This window comes from Stegodyphus dumicola, chromosome 3 (genome assembly GCF_044657685.1).
Source record: "Stegodyphus dumicola isolate Sdum_Otavi_A_Nest chromosome 3, ASM4465768v1".
NCBI classification, from domain to species: domain Eukaryota; kingdom Metazoa; phylum Arthropoda; class Arachnida; order Araneae; family Eresidae; genus Stegodyphus; species Stegodyphus dumicola.
The window spans coordinates 83,257,141-83,274,286 of NC_140770.1; the positions used below are offsets into that span (position 1 = coordinate 83,257,141).

Here is a 17,146-nt window from a genome sequence, read left to right on the forward strand (position 1 = left end):
CCTTTAATATACCAAAAATATTCAGATGTATGTTATTATAGTTAATAAATAGTAACAATTCTAGAAAATTTGTCTTCGTAAAGTTCTCCTGAAGTCTGCTTTCTTCTATTAAAATAAGTAGTTCTTAATCACTTACTAAAACAACCTTTCAGTTAACTAACGAGTGAGAAAATAATTATTAATATAATGCCTTTATATTTTCTACGCCCGCAAATAATATTTTAAAATTCTTTCCTTTTGAAAAGAGTGAATGTCTGTGAGTGTCATGGTATGATATGTGAGCGTCAGAGAAGATGACAGTGCAAGAAAAAATCAAAATAAGGTTACAATTATAAAAATTGGAACCTCGGAAAGCTTACATTTCTTACGATTTCCCGTCATCGATCACTTCATTCATGAAGCATTCCCTTTGGTTTTCAAAAATTGCGAGTTTTCTTTTAGACTTTTCAAAGCTGCGAAAAAATCACAGAAAATTAAATAGCGTACTTTTCATGTCTTGTTGCCTGAGTGATATTACAATTTCATTGCTATTCCTGTTCATGTTTCGCACATACCTTACTCTGCAATGAACAGAATGTGCAGTACGCTGTCAAAGTTAAAAATCATAATTTTTCTCATAACACTGCTTGTGCAGTTTATCAGATATTTCTTGGCTTTACGGGCAGTTGATGGAATCTGCTTTCCGCTCCAGTATTTTTTTTTTCTAAGGTGCCGAAGAATATTTGTGCCAGTTTAGGTGTGGATACATCGAGTCGTTGAGGAAACTTCTGAGTGAAATACGTACATACTTTGGCCTTTGTGGTAAAATTAAACAAAGTAATTAATTTGTATTTATTTAAAAGAAAGCGTACAACATATCTGTTCCCAGCTGAAATGAAACGGAGATTAGAAAATTAACAATGCAGTTCTTAATATTGCATTTTCAATTGAGTATTTGCAATAATGGTTTGGTTTATTTGAACGCATGTCCCGTTACATAGTAAAGCACTCGAAGGCAGTTTGCCAAAGGGAAAGGATGCCTTAGTGGACATTTAATAATGTAGTTATTATTTTCAAATCAACCTGAAAAAATTTAAAAATACGTAAATAAAGTAATAGGTTCAATTTTACTTAAGAAGTGGAAACCTAGGAAAAAGAATGAGACATCCGGATGACTGGAGTTCCGAATATGTTAGGTCCGGTTATGTGGAGTTCTAATGTAGAATTCTCAAACTGGGGGGGGGGACTATTCCTAGCTAGGAGCTTTATAGTTTCAGGGGGGATGCGATCAGCCTTTTATTTATTTATTATTTTATTTCCAATGGCGGGCGCTAGCTGTTGCCCACTACTAAGGCCCGAAGCGGTGCTCACTTTATTATGGAGGCTCATAATAGGTGGACCAACTTTGCCTCCTATGAAGCGACAGACAATTTACATCCATGTCTTGTCGATTAGAACCCGGGCCCATTGGTGCGGCAGTCAGAATTTAATTTTAGTTCATGGATTTAAAAAAAAAAAAAAAAAAAAAAGTACTTTTATTCAAATTTTGATATTTATCGACATTTTCTACGCTTTTTCTTGTTTAATTTATAAAGTACATTAAAGTACATTTATAAAGTACATTTTAAATAGATGTTTATGCATTTTTTGAGTTTGGGAAAGGAGGGAGAGAATCGTCTAGAAATGATGAAAGGGGTACATGAGGCAAAAAAACGTTGAGATCCTCTTTTTAATGGGAAGAGAGAAAGGAAATCGCCATGGCGATTTGGCGAAAACTTAAAAACATGCGGCAACCCTTGAGCGCTCGTCGAGTTCCACGCTTCTGCGATGTTTTCAGTCGCTTCGTGAGCATTTGCGGTGAAACTCTCGTTCAGATTCTCCGCGGGCTTGTGTGCCGTTATCGGTTGTGTTGAATAACATCGAACAACCACGTGCTTTGCTTGTCGTAACATACATGGAGTGTTTGCCTGTCTTGCGTCTTTTCATGTGACATACCGGCTGCTTAATCAGAAAATATACCCAATGGAAATAAATATAAAATAGATGGTATTCCTTGCGCATTAGCAGGTAGATTATATGCTACCCCCTCCTTGCAAATACTAACTAATCCGAATATTGATTTGTGACACGACATTAAGAGATGCTGTGAATCTATATCAGGTACAACTGTCTCAGAAAAATAAATATGTTCATAACATTTAATTTGTATTATTACAAATTATAGCGAATTCTGGAATTTCACATGCTTTGAAATTTTTAATATTCAGACAGGCAATTTTGGGAGAATTTGTATACAGTAGCGCTATTGTTTGTACAGTATATATGTGCATCTGATTTGAGTGTTCGTTTACTACTCAATTGGATACTGTTCCCGCTTTTCACTGGATACAAATAATATTTTTTTGCTTTCATATGATTAGCATATGATATCCTCGAAATCGCAATGGTACAGTGCGTTGTGAACAATTTGAGTTTGCCGTTTTAGGAGTCGTCATGCTTAATTGGTGTACTGTTGCATAATACCGCGTCATGGAAAGCGGTACACCCTCCAAAAGCAAAAAGTGCAACAAGGAGCGGTGCACCAGCCCGAAGAAGCATGGCCCTAAGTCTCCAGAGCACAGTTTGAAATCTCCAGAGCATGATCCCAAACTCTGGCAAGCCAAAGAGCAGGTGTTGAATATGCCCAGCCCGCGTCGGGAGTTCAGAGAATGCATGGTCATGAGAAACAGCAACAACAACAGCAGCAATATGAGGTCCCAGAGCAACAACGACACGTCCAGCAGCAACCATTCCATGTGCTGTGGGCCGGATAAGAAGGGGGAAGGTTTCTCGAGAATGGCAGTGTTGTACTTTATGTTCTTCTCCAGCGTCTTTGTGCTGGCCATCATCGGTCTACGGATGTTTACCATAGAGGATAAACTTTTGAGGTTGGACACGGATTACCAGCAACAGCAGATGAGAATAGAAGCCCTTGAGGAAAAAATTAGCCAGCTGACGAAGAAGGTAACTATGTAATTTTGTTTTTATCTTACAATCCCTGTCTTTAGCTGTTTTAGAAGTATTTGCTTGATCCGTATTTCAGTATTGTGGAAGCCAGGACGACTAAATTATTGGATCAAAATACAAGATTTACCCTATGTGGGAACGTAGAACTTTCCTAAGTAAACTTTTGTAAGCTGAAACATTTCCAGACAGCGGTCATTTTTCATGACTACAGGGACACGTTTTAGTTGAAGGGTGATATTCACGGCTGTGAAAGTAACCTTTGAATTTTTAAGCTTAAAAACAGTTGAGCTCATTTTTAATATTACGGTAGTCATAATCCCGTGGACTAGTAAACATCCATGATGCAAACAAGTGTTTAGTATACATAAACGCTGCATAGCATTCTGTGAGTGTGATGTGCAGATAACGCAGTTAAGTGAAATGATAATATTTTCCACTTTAGGAAAGCAATTAAAGATTTAACGCCATTTTTTCCCGTTATATGCATTTTTTTATCTGCAATTTCCAGAAATAAAACTGTCTGAATTTCGTCAGTGTTGTTCGTATAAAAATAAATAAATAAATATTCCGAAACGTTACAGATTTTAAGCATTGCCTAAAAGGATTTGTTAAGGTTTTATGCGCTCTGGCTGAGCTCGCAGTCTACCAGTGTGCTGCTACACTCACTCATGCTAACCCATTTCTTTTTGCATTTTTAGCTTACTTATTAAACATAATTTTCTTCGCACTTAACGCCTATACAGTTCAACAGCAAAATGCAGTGTTAAGTGTTGGCATAAATGTTTCTATATATTTCAGTCTTTTCTCAGTTTATCACATCAATGTTCAGTAAGATAGCTTGCAAAACTTTTTTCCCTTTTTATTATTAACGCCGAGTGTATTAACTTAAATGTCATGTTCTTTGCACTTATGTCACATAAAACTGAATTCAGCAGCAAAGTCACAAAATATTAGTGAACAACAGATCGTTAGAATTTCCAGCAGAAAAGTCTCGCGCTGGAGATAAAACTGTTTTATTCCGTACAGTGTTGACCCTGCTCCTTTACAAATTGTTGAGTTTGTTAATAAAAAATTCTTTAAAGTTTTACAAAATATGAAACTCCAACTTCAAAATTCGGGCATCCAGATGCACATGTTCATGCGGAGTGAATGGTTTAAGTTTTCCTTTTCCAATCAATTTATGAATGAAGATGATAATTGATTATTTACGTTATTCTTAATTATTATAAATTGCTGAAAATATTTTGTTAGATGCTGCTTATGAATGAGGGGGAAATAAAACAGCTTTAACTAATGTTATGAAATTCAGAAATATTTTTTTTCTTCTTACAGCAATTCATTTCCCTAACAAAACAAAACTTTATTCCAAAAATATAAATTTTTAATCTTTTATCAATTTAAAAAATCAAAACTTGCCTTCCTATGAAGATTTCGAAAATAGTTTTGCGCAGTAACATTACAAAATTTGTATTAATGTTTGTTATAGTTCAAAAACAGTCTACATAAACATTTATTTGGCAAAATCGGTGCATATTTATACCTACAATTGAAGAAATGATACATTACTTATTTTTAAACAAAGCGAACAATATATTGACATTCATTTAGCACTAGTTTATTTCGTTACTGAAGTATGAAATATTTTAAGCAACTCACTATTCTCTTTATATTGCATATCCTGAGAATTCCTCAGTCCCAGATACTTTCATAATGAGATCGAAATTATGCTATGCCTGCCTCAAGAGAAAGATATTAAAATATTTCCTTTTCTTGTTCGTTTTCATTATTGCAATTATCTTAGAACGCGTGGGAAATGATTAAATAGGAATGTTTTTATTGACAAATTATTTCGTTGATTAATTTATATTGGGACTTTTTATGATAAATAATTTGTTGGCTATCAGTTTCAATGCATGTTCGACGAAACGCGTTCCGGAATTTAGCAGAGTTCGAATATCAAATATGCATTTCCCTTGAAAAGTCCAGGATGATGTTCGAATTAAGTTAATTATTCCATTTACCGCTGCTTATGATTCTTATTATTTTTAATATGATGTTTTGTTGTATTTTTTCTAATATGTAATGAGATAGCTTACACATTATTTTACATACATTTTTAATTTTAAATTACAATCAAGTTAAGCATTCATCTGTAGCTTTTCTTTATTATTTTTTCATGCATTCTATGTTTTTACATTTTATATTGCAATGGGATATTTACTATGTGTTTATACTTATTTGCATAGGAACGAAGTATCACTTTACACGTAGGCTATAGCTTGAAGAATTACTTTTTAATTTTATTTTCAGATTTTGCAGCTCAATGAGCAAAATTCTTGACCTCACAGGTCTTTTTTGTCTATTTCATAAGCTTTTCTGACATTATATAATGTTGTATGAACTTAAATCCATTTAGTGCGAATACAAGTTATTATTACTTGCGCAATTGCTGCAAAGTTAGTTAATAATAATTTATTTCCTAAACCGTATTGATTAATTGATTATATTATCTCCTAAGTTTATCTGAGTCAGACACGAAGAGAACACACTGCCAACTCCCCCACTAGAAAGAATGTAAGTTACTTAATACCTTTCTGGCCTTTATATCTTCATTCACTGATCTTATTTATATTATTTTCTATTTTATTTTTATATTATTTTTATATTATTTTTATGTTCTCTTTGATTTGTTTTTGCAAAGTTTGCATTATTTATCTTTTTTATAATCTTCTATGTTTATTTCAACTTTACATTGATTTCGATTTCATAATGACAATTTCCAATGTTTAATTTCTACAAATAATATAGTACTCAAATACATAAAGATGATAGTGTCGGGGACGATTACTCGAGTTTTACAAGATTTCTCTACAGTAATTGATTTTTACTCCAAATTGAATTGACTAAAATGCTTCATGAGAATCAGTTCTTTGAGTAACAACTATTCGCGGAAATATTTGGCCTGACTAGAATTGCCGGTTTGGCTTTAATTTATAACTCGAGTAAAGACGAAACACTTTCATATTTACGTATTTCTATCAATTATTGATCATTGAACGGGAGTTGGTTTGTTCCCCTTGAAAAGTCAACTAATTTCCGATCAATGACAATAATTACATGTTTTAATTTTTACTTTTGCAATTGTAATATTATTCTTCGTGATGATTTAACTCCAGTCCCCGTTAAAACATTATTAACATTTTGCTTTCAAATTACTTCAAAACATCTTTCAAAATATAACTTACCAGTATGGATGCACACTTTTAAAATAATTCTACTTTAATTAAACTTAGGAGATAATATAATCAATTAATCAATACGGTTTAGGAAATAAATTATTATATATATATATATATATATATATATATATATATATATTTCCCTTTTTTCCTCCTTTCTTTTTTCTCGCGGTGCATATATATACTTTTGGTATTGACGATTGGAGTAAAAAAAGGGAGGTGCACAAGTAGATGTTACAGCATACAAAATTTCAATGCTCTACGGCTAATCGGTTTTGAGTTATGCTAGATGCGTATGTACGTAAGTACGTACAGACATTATGAAAAAGTCTCTTTTGAATCCAAATTGAATATATTTTACAATGCGTTTTGAAATAAAAAGTCCTTTATTCTGTCCGTTTGCACAGATACCATGAAAAAAATAATAATCAGAATGGTGTCGAGAACGTCCGAAATGGATATTTCCGTTGAAATCGGATAACCGAAGTTTTTCGCGATTATAGTTCGTGTACTTCGTGCAAGACAGTAAAAATAATTAGAATGAATAAACTATTTTGCGTGTAATATCTGGTATTACAAACATCGTTTTGAATTAAAACATTAGAAAAAATGCTCATATAAATTTTCATTCGGATGTATTGTAAGCTAAATTGTGTACTAAATGTATTATTAAAAATAAATTATTAAAGATCTAAAATTATGATCTTGCTTTTCGCCTATTGAAAGTACTTCGAACGTATGAAATGATAAACGTATGATAATGTTACGTAATGATCTAAGCATTTTAGGAGGACTCAGCTAAAGATATCCAACATCAGAATATAATTATGTGCTTAATTGTAGAGCATACGTTTGTAAAAATAAATTAATTTTTTACCTTGGTTGAAACTGATATTAAGCTATTTGTTTATACAGGTGAAAATAAAGGTTATTATCGAATTTCATCGAAAAAAGTGTTTCTTTTAACAGAAATTAAAAAATTTTCTTTTCTTTAACTACATAATCTTCGTTGAAAGGAAAAATAAAATTCCCACGTTTGAATTAGCCGTAATTACATATTTGTCTTACACACAAAAAAAAGCAGTTGACCGGACTTTTGATATGTGGATGTATTGTGGTGTCAACTACTTGGGATGTTTGGAGTTTCACTTATTTATTTGTACAGATGAAAACTCTCATTTAGTGCCTAATTATTTGTAAAAGATAAAAGTTTAAAATAATTCTGCGGCTTTTAAGTAATATGTAGTCGACCCCTGCTTTCTGGACTATTCTTTTCTCTGGAGATCTCATCATATGTTTTTAAATGGATTTAAGATACATATTTATTCTCTTTTTCAAATCCAGCGCATTTGTTTTATAAACCTCTTTGAAGCTGCGTACCTTTTTCGATCTGAATCGGTATTTTCCGCTTTGAAAACATTACGGGACATTTGGAATGTTTTCAGTTTTTATTCATCTCGATGCAAAAGACCCACCGTTGTATTTGCAAATTTCTCTGTCACTACATGATTGCTGGCCCTGTAACTTTGCTTGATTCTAAGTATCCGGGGGAAAAAAAGGCCGGAATTTAGCCTTTGCAGAATTTTTCGAACGAGGCACTTAAAAGTTTTTTTATATTATTACTTTACATGAGCTTCGGTTATGGAAGTTTTGCTGTGTGTGCAATAAAGCGCTCGACAGTTTTGAAATTTCATTTAAGTTATGCCTTTCTGTGCAGAAGTAGTTAGAAAGTTCATTTGAATTGAGTAAAAGAAATTGTAAACCTTAAGGAAAAAACATACAGTACCCAGAAGCGTAATATTTATATTATTAAAAAACCTTTTGTTAATTACAATAATGCTGAAAAGGTTCATTAACGTTAGTAATAGAATGTTCAGTTCATCGAGCAATACATTTCTAACTTGAAAGAAAAGCTAAAGATCTTATGTCACGTATAGTAGAATATTCCAGTTTGAAAGGTGATGTAAAAAATAAATTAAAGCTCTTATATTTCATGAAATGGCAACAATTTATAAGTCGCTTGGATGATAAATGAAATGGTAGCGTAAAGTAATGCCTAAAGTTCAGAAATGTTCATCTATATTAATTTATTAATGTAAAAGATCTGCTGTGGATTATACATATTTTATTAAATTATGCTATTTTTGCTGAACTTCATTTAAATTAATTTTCTCGGTTTATTCAATGATTCCTGAAGGAAACTTGAAAAAGGCATAAAAAATTTCAAATTTTGAAATTAAGCATCCTCGGCAATTTTTTGTCGTACGGGAGTCAAACTTCTTGCATTTTTATTTTTTCATAACGAGTATAAAACTCTCCCAAATATAAATAAAGGAACCGGGAGACCGAAGTAAAAGTTAGATTTCTTTATTTATCCAAAATAATTTTTTTTAAATTTGAAATTGCTGAAACATGAATATTTTTGTCATTTAAAATACTTCTGTAATTGAAAGCATGTGACTACGACCAACCATTGTGAAAGTAAAGGTCAGTGCAGACTTATGTGTATGTATATAATATAGACAGAGATATGTTTATTACTGCCGATTGCAATAAAGAGAGAAGGTGATTTACTAGATATTATAGCAATCTCATATACAAAATTTCAGTGTTCTAAGGCTAATCGTTTTTGAGATACGTACGTACTGATGTCACGGGAAAAAAAAATCTCTTTTGAATCCATTTTAAATCCATTTTACAATCCGTTCTGGGAAAAAAAATCCTTTAATCTGTCTGTACGTACACACATCACTCCCCTACCCACAAAAAAAAAAAAATCGTCCAAATGGATTCGGGAATGATCGAAATGGATATTTCTGCTGAAATGTGATACCTGAAATTTTTCGCGATTACAATTCTTACTTTTCTTCGTACAAGAAAGTAATAATAGGTTTTTGATTTCGAAATGGCTTTAAAAATGTTTCAGACTTATATATACTACGTTATTATGCTACTTTGTAATTTTTCATCCATGCGGTTTTGCGAGAGTTACTGTAGCATGAAATGCTAGATTTTTAATTTTTCTTGCACGCGTTTTCACAAACAGATAGATTGCAGAATGCTTCCTTTCCCAAAGAATGAGATTTTTAATTTTGCTCTCAAACTTAAATCATTTCATCTATATTACTTAACAGATGAACCGATTCAAAAGCCATAAACGATGATCTTCTTAATAATTTCAATCTCTGTTTTATTTTGTTAGTAATAATTCTGTAATTGATATATAATTCTCTAATTGATAAATATTGAAAGTGAATTTAATTTATCAAAACCTCAGGTTTTTATGAATATTTTCAGAATTATTTGTAAATAAATAAAAAAAAAGGATTTTTTATTCTAATCTTACTTAACACGGCGCAGATGTTTTATTGTAATAATTTTTTAGGATAAAATATTTTCCCTTTCTTGGGTATAAAATGTAAAATTAATTTAAACTTTTAACTTGATTGAGATAAAATACGATGAAGCGAAGAATTAAAATTGCGCCATTTTCATTTATGAACATGTATATTTGAATCAGAAAATAAACTAATCCAGTCACCCGTAAATATTCTAATGGATTTTGGTTCTGTTAAATTAGAAAATTTGGAGAAGTTCTAGTAAAAACTTGAAAATTTTTTATTATAGTCTAATAACAGCACAAAGAGTTTATTATTATAAAGTTGAAAAATATTTAGATATGACATATTTAAAAATATGAAAACAAATTCTGCTCAATTATTTCAGTTCTCTTCGTAAATAAAACTAATATATATTCCTACCACTCATGGAAACAAATCTTTGCTGTCGTGGGAACTTAACTTGAAAAAAGAACTTCGAATTCAAAAGCTCTGCTTGTTTCTTCATTTCCTTTCCCACCGTAAATCAGAAAGAAATATCACAATATTAAAATGTATGTTACCTTTGAACATAATTAAAAACTGAAGCATAATGGCTTGCAGTCTGTATATTGTTGTGAAATTTCTTCATAGTAATTAATTTTATAATGAAAATCTATGTAAAATAAGTTTCTGAATAATTAAATTTTCTGTAATTCCGCAACATATTTGGGAAAAAATGGTAAATAACTCGAAGAGGTTTTCTTTAAGGTGTTTAATAATAATAATAATTTAAATTTTCGATGATCGTGCCACCAAATCACGAATATTTAATGTAATAGGTAGGCGTCGAAAAAGATTTGAACCTGAGGAGCATTTTCGAAGCTAACAATAACAGTTGTAACAGTACCACTGACTAACAAAATTTAATATTTTAAGAAAAGAATGAGTGGTTCTTCCAGGTTTCTTTCGCTGGTTTCAAAATCTCTTTATGAAACGTTTCCATCACGTAGCGTATGTATGACTAATTCCACTAGAGACTAAGGTTATTTGATTGTAACAAAGCACACGACAGCTATCTGCCTAAAGGGAGGAAGGCATTGGAGGAGGACTCTGTAAAGGAAACTAGCTCCTACTCACGTTAAACCTGAGCAAAATCACAAAAACTAAGCATGTATATAACCCGTTTGCCTGGGTTCAAACCAAAGTCGAACTGCCAGTATTTAGCAATTTTACGACTTATCCATCGTGAGGCAACCTCACGAGAGGAAGCTACTGTAATGATAACGGTGAGAAACGGCAATTACAGTTTAAAACAATTAAATAAAAATAGATCCAATGATGATAGGGATAAAATGTGAGCTATGTGACTTTAATTCTTCTAATTAGTACATACAAGTACGCAATCAACACAGATAATAATTTTAACAAAATCGCAGTTCATCAGCGTAATTAAGAGAGTAATTGCATGGTTGAAAAAAATTCTCAACGTAAACTACGAAATTTTTTGTAAATTTTGTTATTTAAACTAACACTTTTGCGGATTATTTTATACTAGCATTTCCGGAGAAGGAGCAATAAATAATTGAAAAAAATTAACTGGGTATAAAATAATAACATAATGATTAAACGTAATCAACTAATATGAGTACTGTATTATCTATTTCCTAAATTAATATTTGTGCTTAGAAACTAATGAGATTTTGGTTATGTTATGAACGCTGTTACATAAAATTAATATTTATATTCGTGTTGAAGACACTTTAATACACTACCACTGTACGCAGGTTTTCTTCTTTAATGCAGTTCTAATAATTCCATAACACCTTTTTTTAAATTCACAGACGGATCATCTGGGATTCGTATTGCTAATGTAGATTCCCTGATATGATGACAACTTTATATTACTTAGGAAAAAGCTTGAGAAAGTTTATCTAGTATTAGATAAACGCAACCTGAGAAAAAATCTTGAAGGATTAACATCAATTTTTTTTTTGCTTTAAGTTTGTAGAGACATTAGGTATTTTTGAAGCAGAAGAGATAAAAAATGAGCAATGCCATGGTCGGGACTCGAACCACGGACCTCTCAAATACTCAAATACGCGCCGAGTGTGCAGACCACTGCACCACGAAGGCAGGCTAAGAAGGTGGGTGAAATACCTTATATATTCACTCTTTTAAAGAGCGACTGCAGATTAGGGGAACCAAACGCCAAATCTTGGTGGATAGAATCATCATCCACCACCCTTTTAGTTCGGGCGCCACTGTAGAGACAGTATGTTATTTCGCTCTCGCCGGGACTCGAACCACAGATCTCGATACGCGCCGAGCGTGCTGACCACTACACCGCGAAGGAATGCTAAGAAGGCGTGAGGAATACCTCATACATATTTGTGCTGTCCGCCTCACGCGGTGAATAGTGAGACATCATAATCTTATACGTTTTTTGCATAAATTGCAATGTAGAAAGTATTAACGTTACTTAATTTGAAAACAATTTTAAAGTTGAAACGAAAAACCTGAAAATAATGCCAGAAAAAAATTGGAAAATCGGGAAGTATTTGATTTTAGCTGAGAAATATGATATTCGCAAAAGTTGAGAAAAAATCTCCTAAAACAGCGATCTCAAATTGCGCACCCTAAAGCAATATTATGCGGCCTACAAATGCATTTCGATTAAGTGTTTGTTGTAAACCCGGGGCTGTACAGATTTCAATAATTTAATTATCTGAGGTCGAAATTTGCATTATTTTCATTACTATTAAAAATGAACATGAATAACGCACCAGAAATATCTATAAATGGAGCTAATTTGTTTATAATATGATAAAAATCTCATTCAAAGATTTGAAAGTACAGATGTTATTTACTTTTATTCACATTTATCAAAAAATGTAAATACATTCAGTTATAAATTTTTGCACTAAGAATAATCGCTTTGTTTTAGAATACATTTGTATGTGAAGAGTTTTCTTCCCCACTCTTGAAAATTAATAAAAATAGGACCAGAGTGTTTCGATGAACATCTACAATCTCTGATGAAGATAATTTCTAGCAATAATTTAATAAATAAGGGAAAGAGAATAGGTTGTAATTATTTACTTTCAAGGTTTGTTTTACTTGGAAAATGTTCAGAATTTGTTTATTTTAAGTAAGTAAGTTATTTAATGCTGATTAAACATATTAGAATTATTTGAAATAAATGTGAAGCTGGAAATTCAATATTTAGCTGTCAGTATATTTGAATTAGAAAGTTTAACGAGCAGAAATGTTTCTCAAGTACCGGACTTTAGATTTCAGATAGAAATTAAATATAAATTTGCATTTTTTCCTTTTGCGACATTGTTATTTGGGTATACTTTGATAAATATTTAGTAGCTAATATTTAAATATATATTAAAACATTTTTTATTCTTTTAATAAAATAAAACATTTTGTTCATAAAAGTCGGGCCCGTCTGTTGTTTTCTAATTGTGCATTCCGCCTGCATGTTGAATCTGTCCCTGTCCTAAAATTCGCAAAACTATTCGTGGAATTTATGTCGCGATAAAATTATTACTCGCTAATAACGAATGTTGTATTTCGTGAAAGATACGAACGCCATCTTTCTGTGAACTTATATTCTGAAATTTTAATGACCTGCTATCGAGATAGCTTTGCGTTTAACTCGTATTCGCACGGGCTGGCCGACATATGGAGCTGCAATCGGGAGTGTTGACGGAAGGAAGATGATCCACTCGACTTCCCGGAGAGCCCGGCGCCGGGACTTCATCAGCCGATAATCTGGGTGATGACAGTCCGAACAGCGATTGTTGGCAAACAAGGATTAAAAGATGGCTATGATGAGAGGGAGGTCAGGACCTTGACCTTGTTCGGGTTAGCATACACCGTTGAAAAATACTGCATGCTTCAAGCGAAGACAAATTTTAGCAGGAATAATCCTTGAACTTTTCATTTTCTGACTCTGAATGGAAAGTTCGGAGAGGTTATTGTCCTTTCCTTTCAGTAGGATTTTTGGGAGCAGTTTCACTTCCTCAGATGATGATGTTTCGGGCACAATATTGAGTCGACCAATATAAATTTTTCAATTTTATGAGATAGACGCTGCGAGTTTACGAAAGTCCATGCCATTGAAAAGTAACTGTGTGATGATTTAAAGTTTGGGTTCTAAATCATCACACAGTTACTTCAAACAGACTGATCTGGGATGCAGACTTCTTTTCAGAGCTGTAGCTAGGGTTTTCAGTGCCTGGGGACAACTGAATATTTCGCTCCCCCTCATGTTTGCCCATGGAGGTAGGAAGTAAGAGGAGAGGCCCTAACCGGTTTTTCCCATGCACTGCTTTGAAGCATTGGCGTTCCCTTCGTGGAGACTAAAACATTTAGTGACTTACCATTAAGATCAATGGGTTTTCACAACATCGGATGTAATTATTTTTTAATTACATTGTAAAGATATATAAATGTATATATTTTCTTTTTCTACAATATTTGAGCCTTAATTATGTAAAAAGAATACATTTTTAAACAACTTTTCATTCCGAATGGAATTAAATGCTATTCTTCTCACAGAGCAGTTCAATTTGAATGAAATATTTTCAGAAGTTTTCGTTAATTTCATTAGAAAAATATTTTAAGCTAATTCGATTTTGTTCGATTAAGGATTACAAAAATTAAGATCAAAGTTTACTGTATTATTAATATTAAAATTGCGCATTATTTCTCTTTTATTTGGAGAGCTTCTTCCTAAAATACTTTCTCAATTATGACATGATTTTTTAGCTTCTGAGGCATCTTTTAAATCGAAAATCTGAGCCAATTTATAATTAATGCTGTATTCGGTCCATTTCAAATTAAAGCACCTTTTATTTTAATAGTGAAATACGTTAGATATAGGTGCTGATTTTCATGTACTTAACTTTCTCTGAATATTTCTGAAAGAGAATGATAATTTTTTTTTTTTAATATTATTTAAACAGTGAATTAAGTCAATTTTTGCACGAACTTCAGTGTTCTTTGGCCGAGTCGGATCAAAAGTAAACTTTCAGTTTTGAACACCAAAAAATCTGTCTTCCTGCCCACAAAATGCTTGTTTTTGAGCTTTTGCGGGCCAAATTGCTTGTTTTTGCTCAAAACCGAATTACTTCTTTTTGAGTATAAACTCTTAATTTTAATTGTAAAAATTTGTTTTAACTGTTTTTAGCTGTATTTGGTGCTCCATGTTTTTCTGTATTTTACAATTTTTAATGAAGATATTTTGAGTTTTTATGTATTTTTGCCTTTGTGAGAACTAAACTGATTTATTGAGAAATATATCTCTAATGAAATTGGAGGAAATAAGTTTAAATGAAATGCAGCAAAAAATGTGTGTAATTTAATAGACCCATACAAGGTTATAATGTATTGTCCACATTTAAATTTTTGTATTACCCGGCAGGTTTTTTTTTTTCTTCCAGCCCAAAGAAACATTAGCCTAGAAGGGCTATTATTCTCGAAGCAACATTTTGCGTCCAATCACAATAAATGGCTGTATCATTTTTCAAATTGTTGCCACCAAATATTATCGTTCCGTATTATATTAAAAAAAATTAAATAATAAGAATCTGCAGGAATGCATGTATGTTTCTTGCATCGTGAGAAATAAACGATACTTAAAGCCATCAAATTTTGTATAAGGTAATTTTCAACATGGACATGGGGACCTAGAAGCCCGAATCTTGAGTTTCGAATTTGTTTTGTTATCTATTTCATACTTTTTAAACGTTAACGAATTTTTTATTAAAAAACTCTGTAATTTCAAAGCGAGCAGTGGCAACACACTGTACGGAATAAAACATTTTTATATCCAGCGCGCGAGGCTGTCTATCGGAAATTCTAAAGGAACGCTGTTTTTAAATATTTTATGCCCAAAAGGGCGTTAGCCCAAATGCTCTCGAAACGTGTATGTAAAGGAAAAAAACGCCCCTTTGGGTGTAGTTTTAAAATCTGAAAGCTCTCAGTTTTTTAAATCCAAATGGGCAATTTGCCTAGAAGGGCTTTTAATTTTGCTTTAGCATTTTGCGTTGCTTCACTATAAAACGGTTTTTCACTTTTAAATTTGTTGCCACCAAATATTAGAGCCTTGAATTATATTTACAGAAATTAAGTAAAGAATCTGCATGAATGTATGTATGTTTATCGCATTGTGAAAAAACAATGGTACCTACATACATGGAATTTTGAATAACGTAGTCTTCCACTCAAACATGGGCATCTGGAAGCCCTAATTTGGAATGTGTGTTTTTGCCTATTTCTTATTTTGTAAAACTTTAACGAATTTTTGATTAACAAACTTAACGTTTCAAAGTGAGCAATGGCAGCACTATACGAAAAAAATATTTTTTTTTTTAATCTCCAGCGCGCTAGACTGGGTATCGGAAATTCTAAGAGCTGCTCTTTTAAAATATTTTGTGATATTGCTGTTGAACTTAATTTTGTGTTTTAAGTGCGAAGAGCATGATATTTAATAAATTATGGTAACAGACGAAATACTAAGAAACGCCTCTTTTTGGGCGTAATATAAAATCTGAAAGCCTTCAAACAATTTTTATGTGTTTTGCTTTTTTATTGCGAATACAAAATTTTCTTAAATATTGGTATAGGGACCGGAGGAATATATAAAGTGTAAGAATTCTTTGATTTTACTAATTTGATTTCTTTATATTTAAAAATGCCACAACGTGAATATTTGTATCATTCTGTGTCCGTTTTGTTACTATGGGGTATATGTCTACTATAAACGGTTGCGAAAATGAAAGCCAGAAAAATTTTTTGTAGATATGATGTATTTATTTATGAAATGTATTATAACTCCGTATATTCATTATATCCATTATCCGCATATTGTCCCGTATGGGCTTCTGAGTTAGTTTCTTTTAATAAAATTATTAGTAAATGTTATTATTTTGATTTAATAATATTAATACTTAAATATGTTTCTAATTACAATATAAACCTCAAATTCCTCACACTATGAATAATCCGTAATTTCTCATGATTCATAACTGCAAGATTTTATAACGTTTGCTATTTTATTCATTACTGCTTCATTTATTGCCAAAGGAAGATTTTTTTGTTTTTCTAGTTGTTCCCTGAGGCTTAGAGAATTTTAATTTAGGTAGAATAAAATAAAAATATAAGCGCTGAAACCTGATATAGTCAGCAAGTTTATTTTAAAATATAATCATAAACTTTCATATAACCTTTTACATTGGACATATTAAAGCGTAATTAATATTTTACTATCTGAACTTTTTTACTACCTTATTTTGAGAAAATTTATAATTGGAAGTGCATGTCTAGGATCAATATTTAAGAAAATAAAAGCTTTACCCATTTTGTATCAAATACCCGAAGTGTTGCTGACAGAAATGTCCGTGAGGTTTGTGAGTTATTTCATTTTAAGGTAGGCACAAATATTCCTACGAGTCTGGCATAAGTGTCAAGATTCTTTGTGTTTTCTTATATATCTTACGTATTTATTTAAATGTCTTATCTGTATTTTGTAACAGTTAATAGTCGTTTTCTTTAGCACATTTAGGAATCTGAAAAATTAAAAGTATCAAA

General features: G+C 31.8%; 1 protein-coding gene across 1 annotated transcript in view; it reads left to right on the forward strand.

The window, feature by feature from the left end:
• Nucleotides 1-1,820: 1,820 nt before the first annotated feature.
• The window catches only part of LOC118187424 (uncharacterized), a 55,753-nt gene continuing 40,427 nt past the window's right edge, over nucleotides 1,821-17,146 (forward strand). Inside the window, exon 1 of the mRNA XM_035357643.2 lies at nucleotides 1,821-2,982. Coding sequence (XP_035213534.2) covers nucleotides 2,509-2,982 — 474 coding nt within the window. The 5' untranslated portion in view covers nucleotides 1,821-2,508. The remainder of the gene's footprint in view (nucleotides 2,983-17,146) is intronic.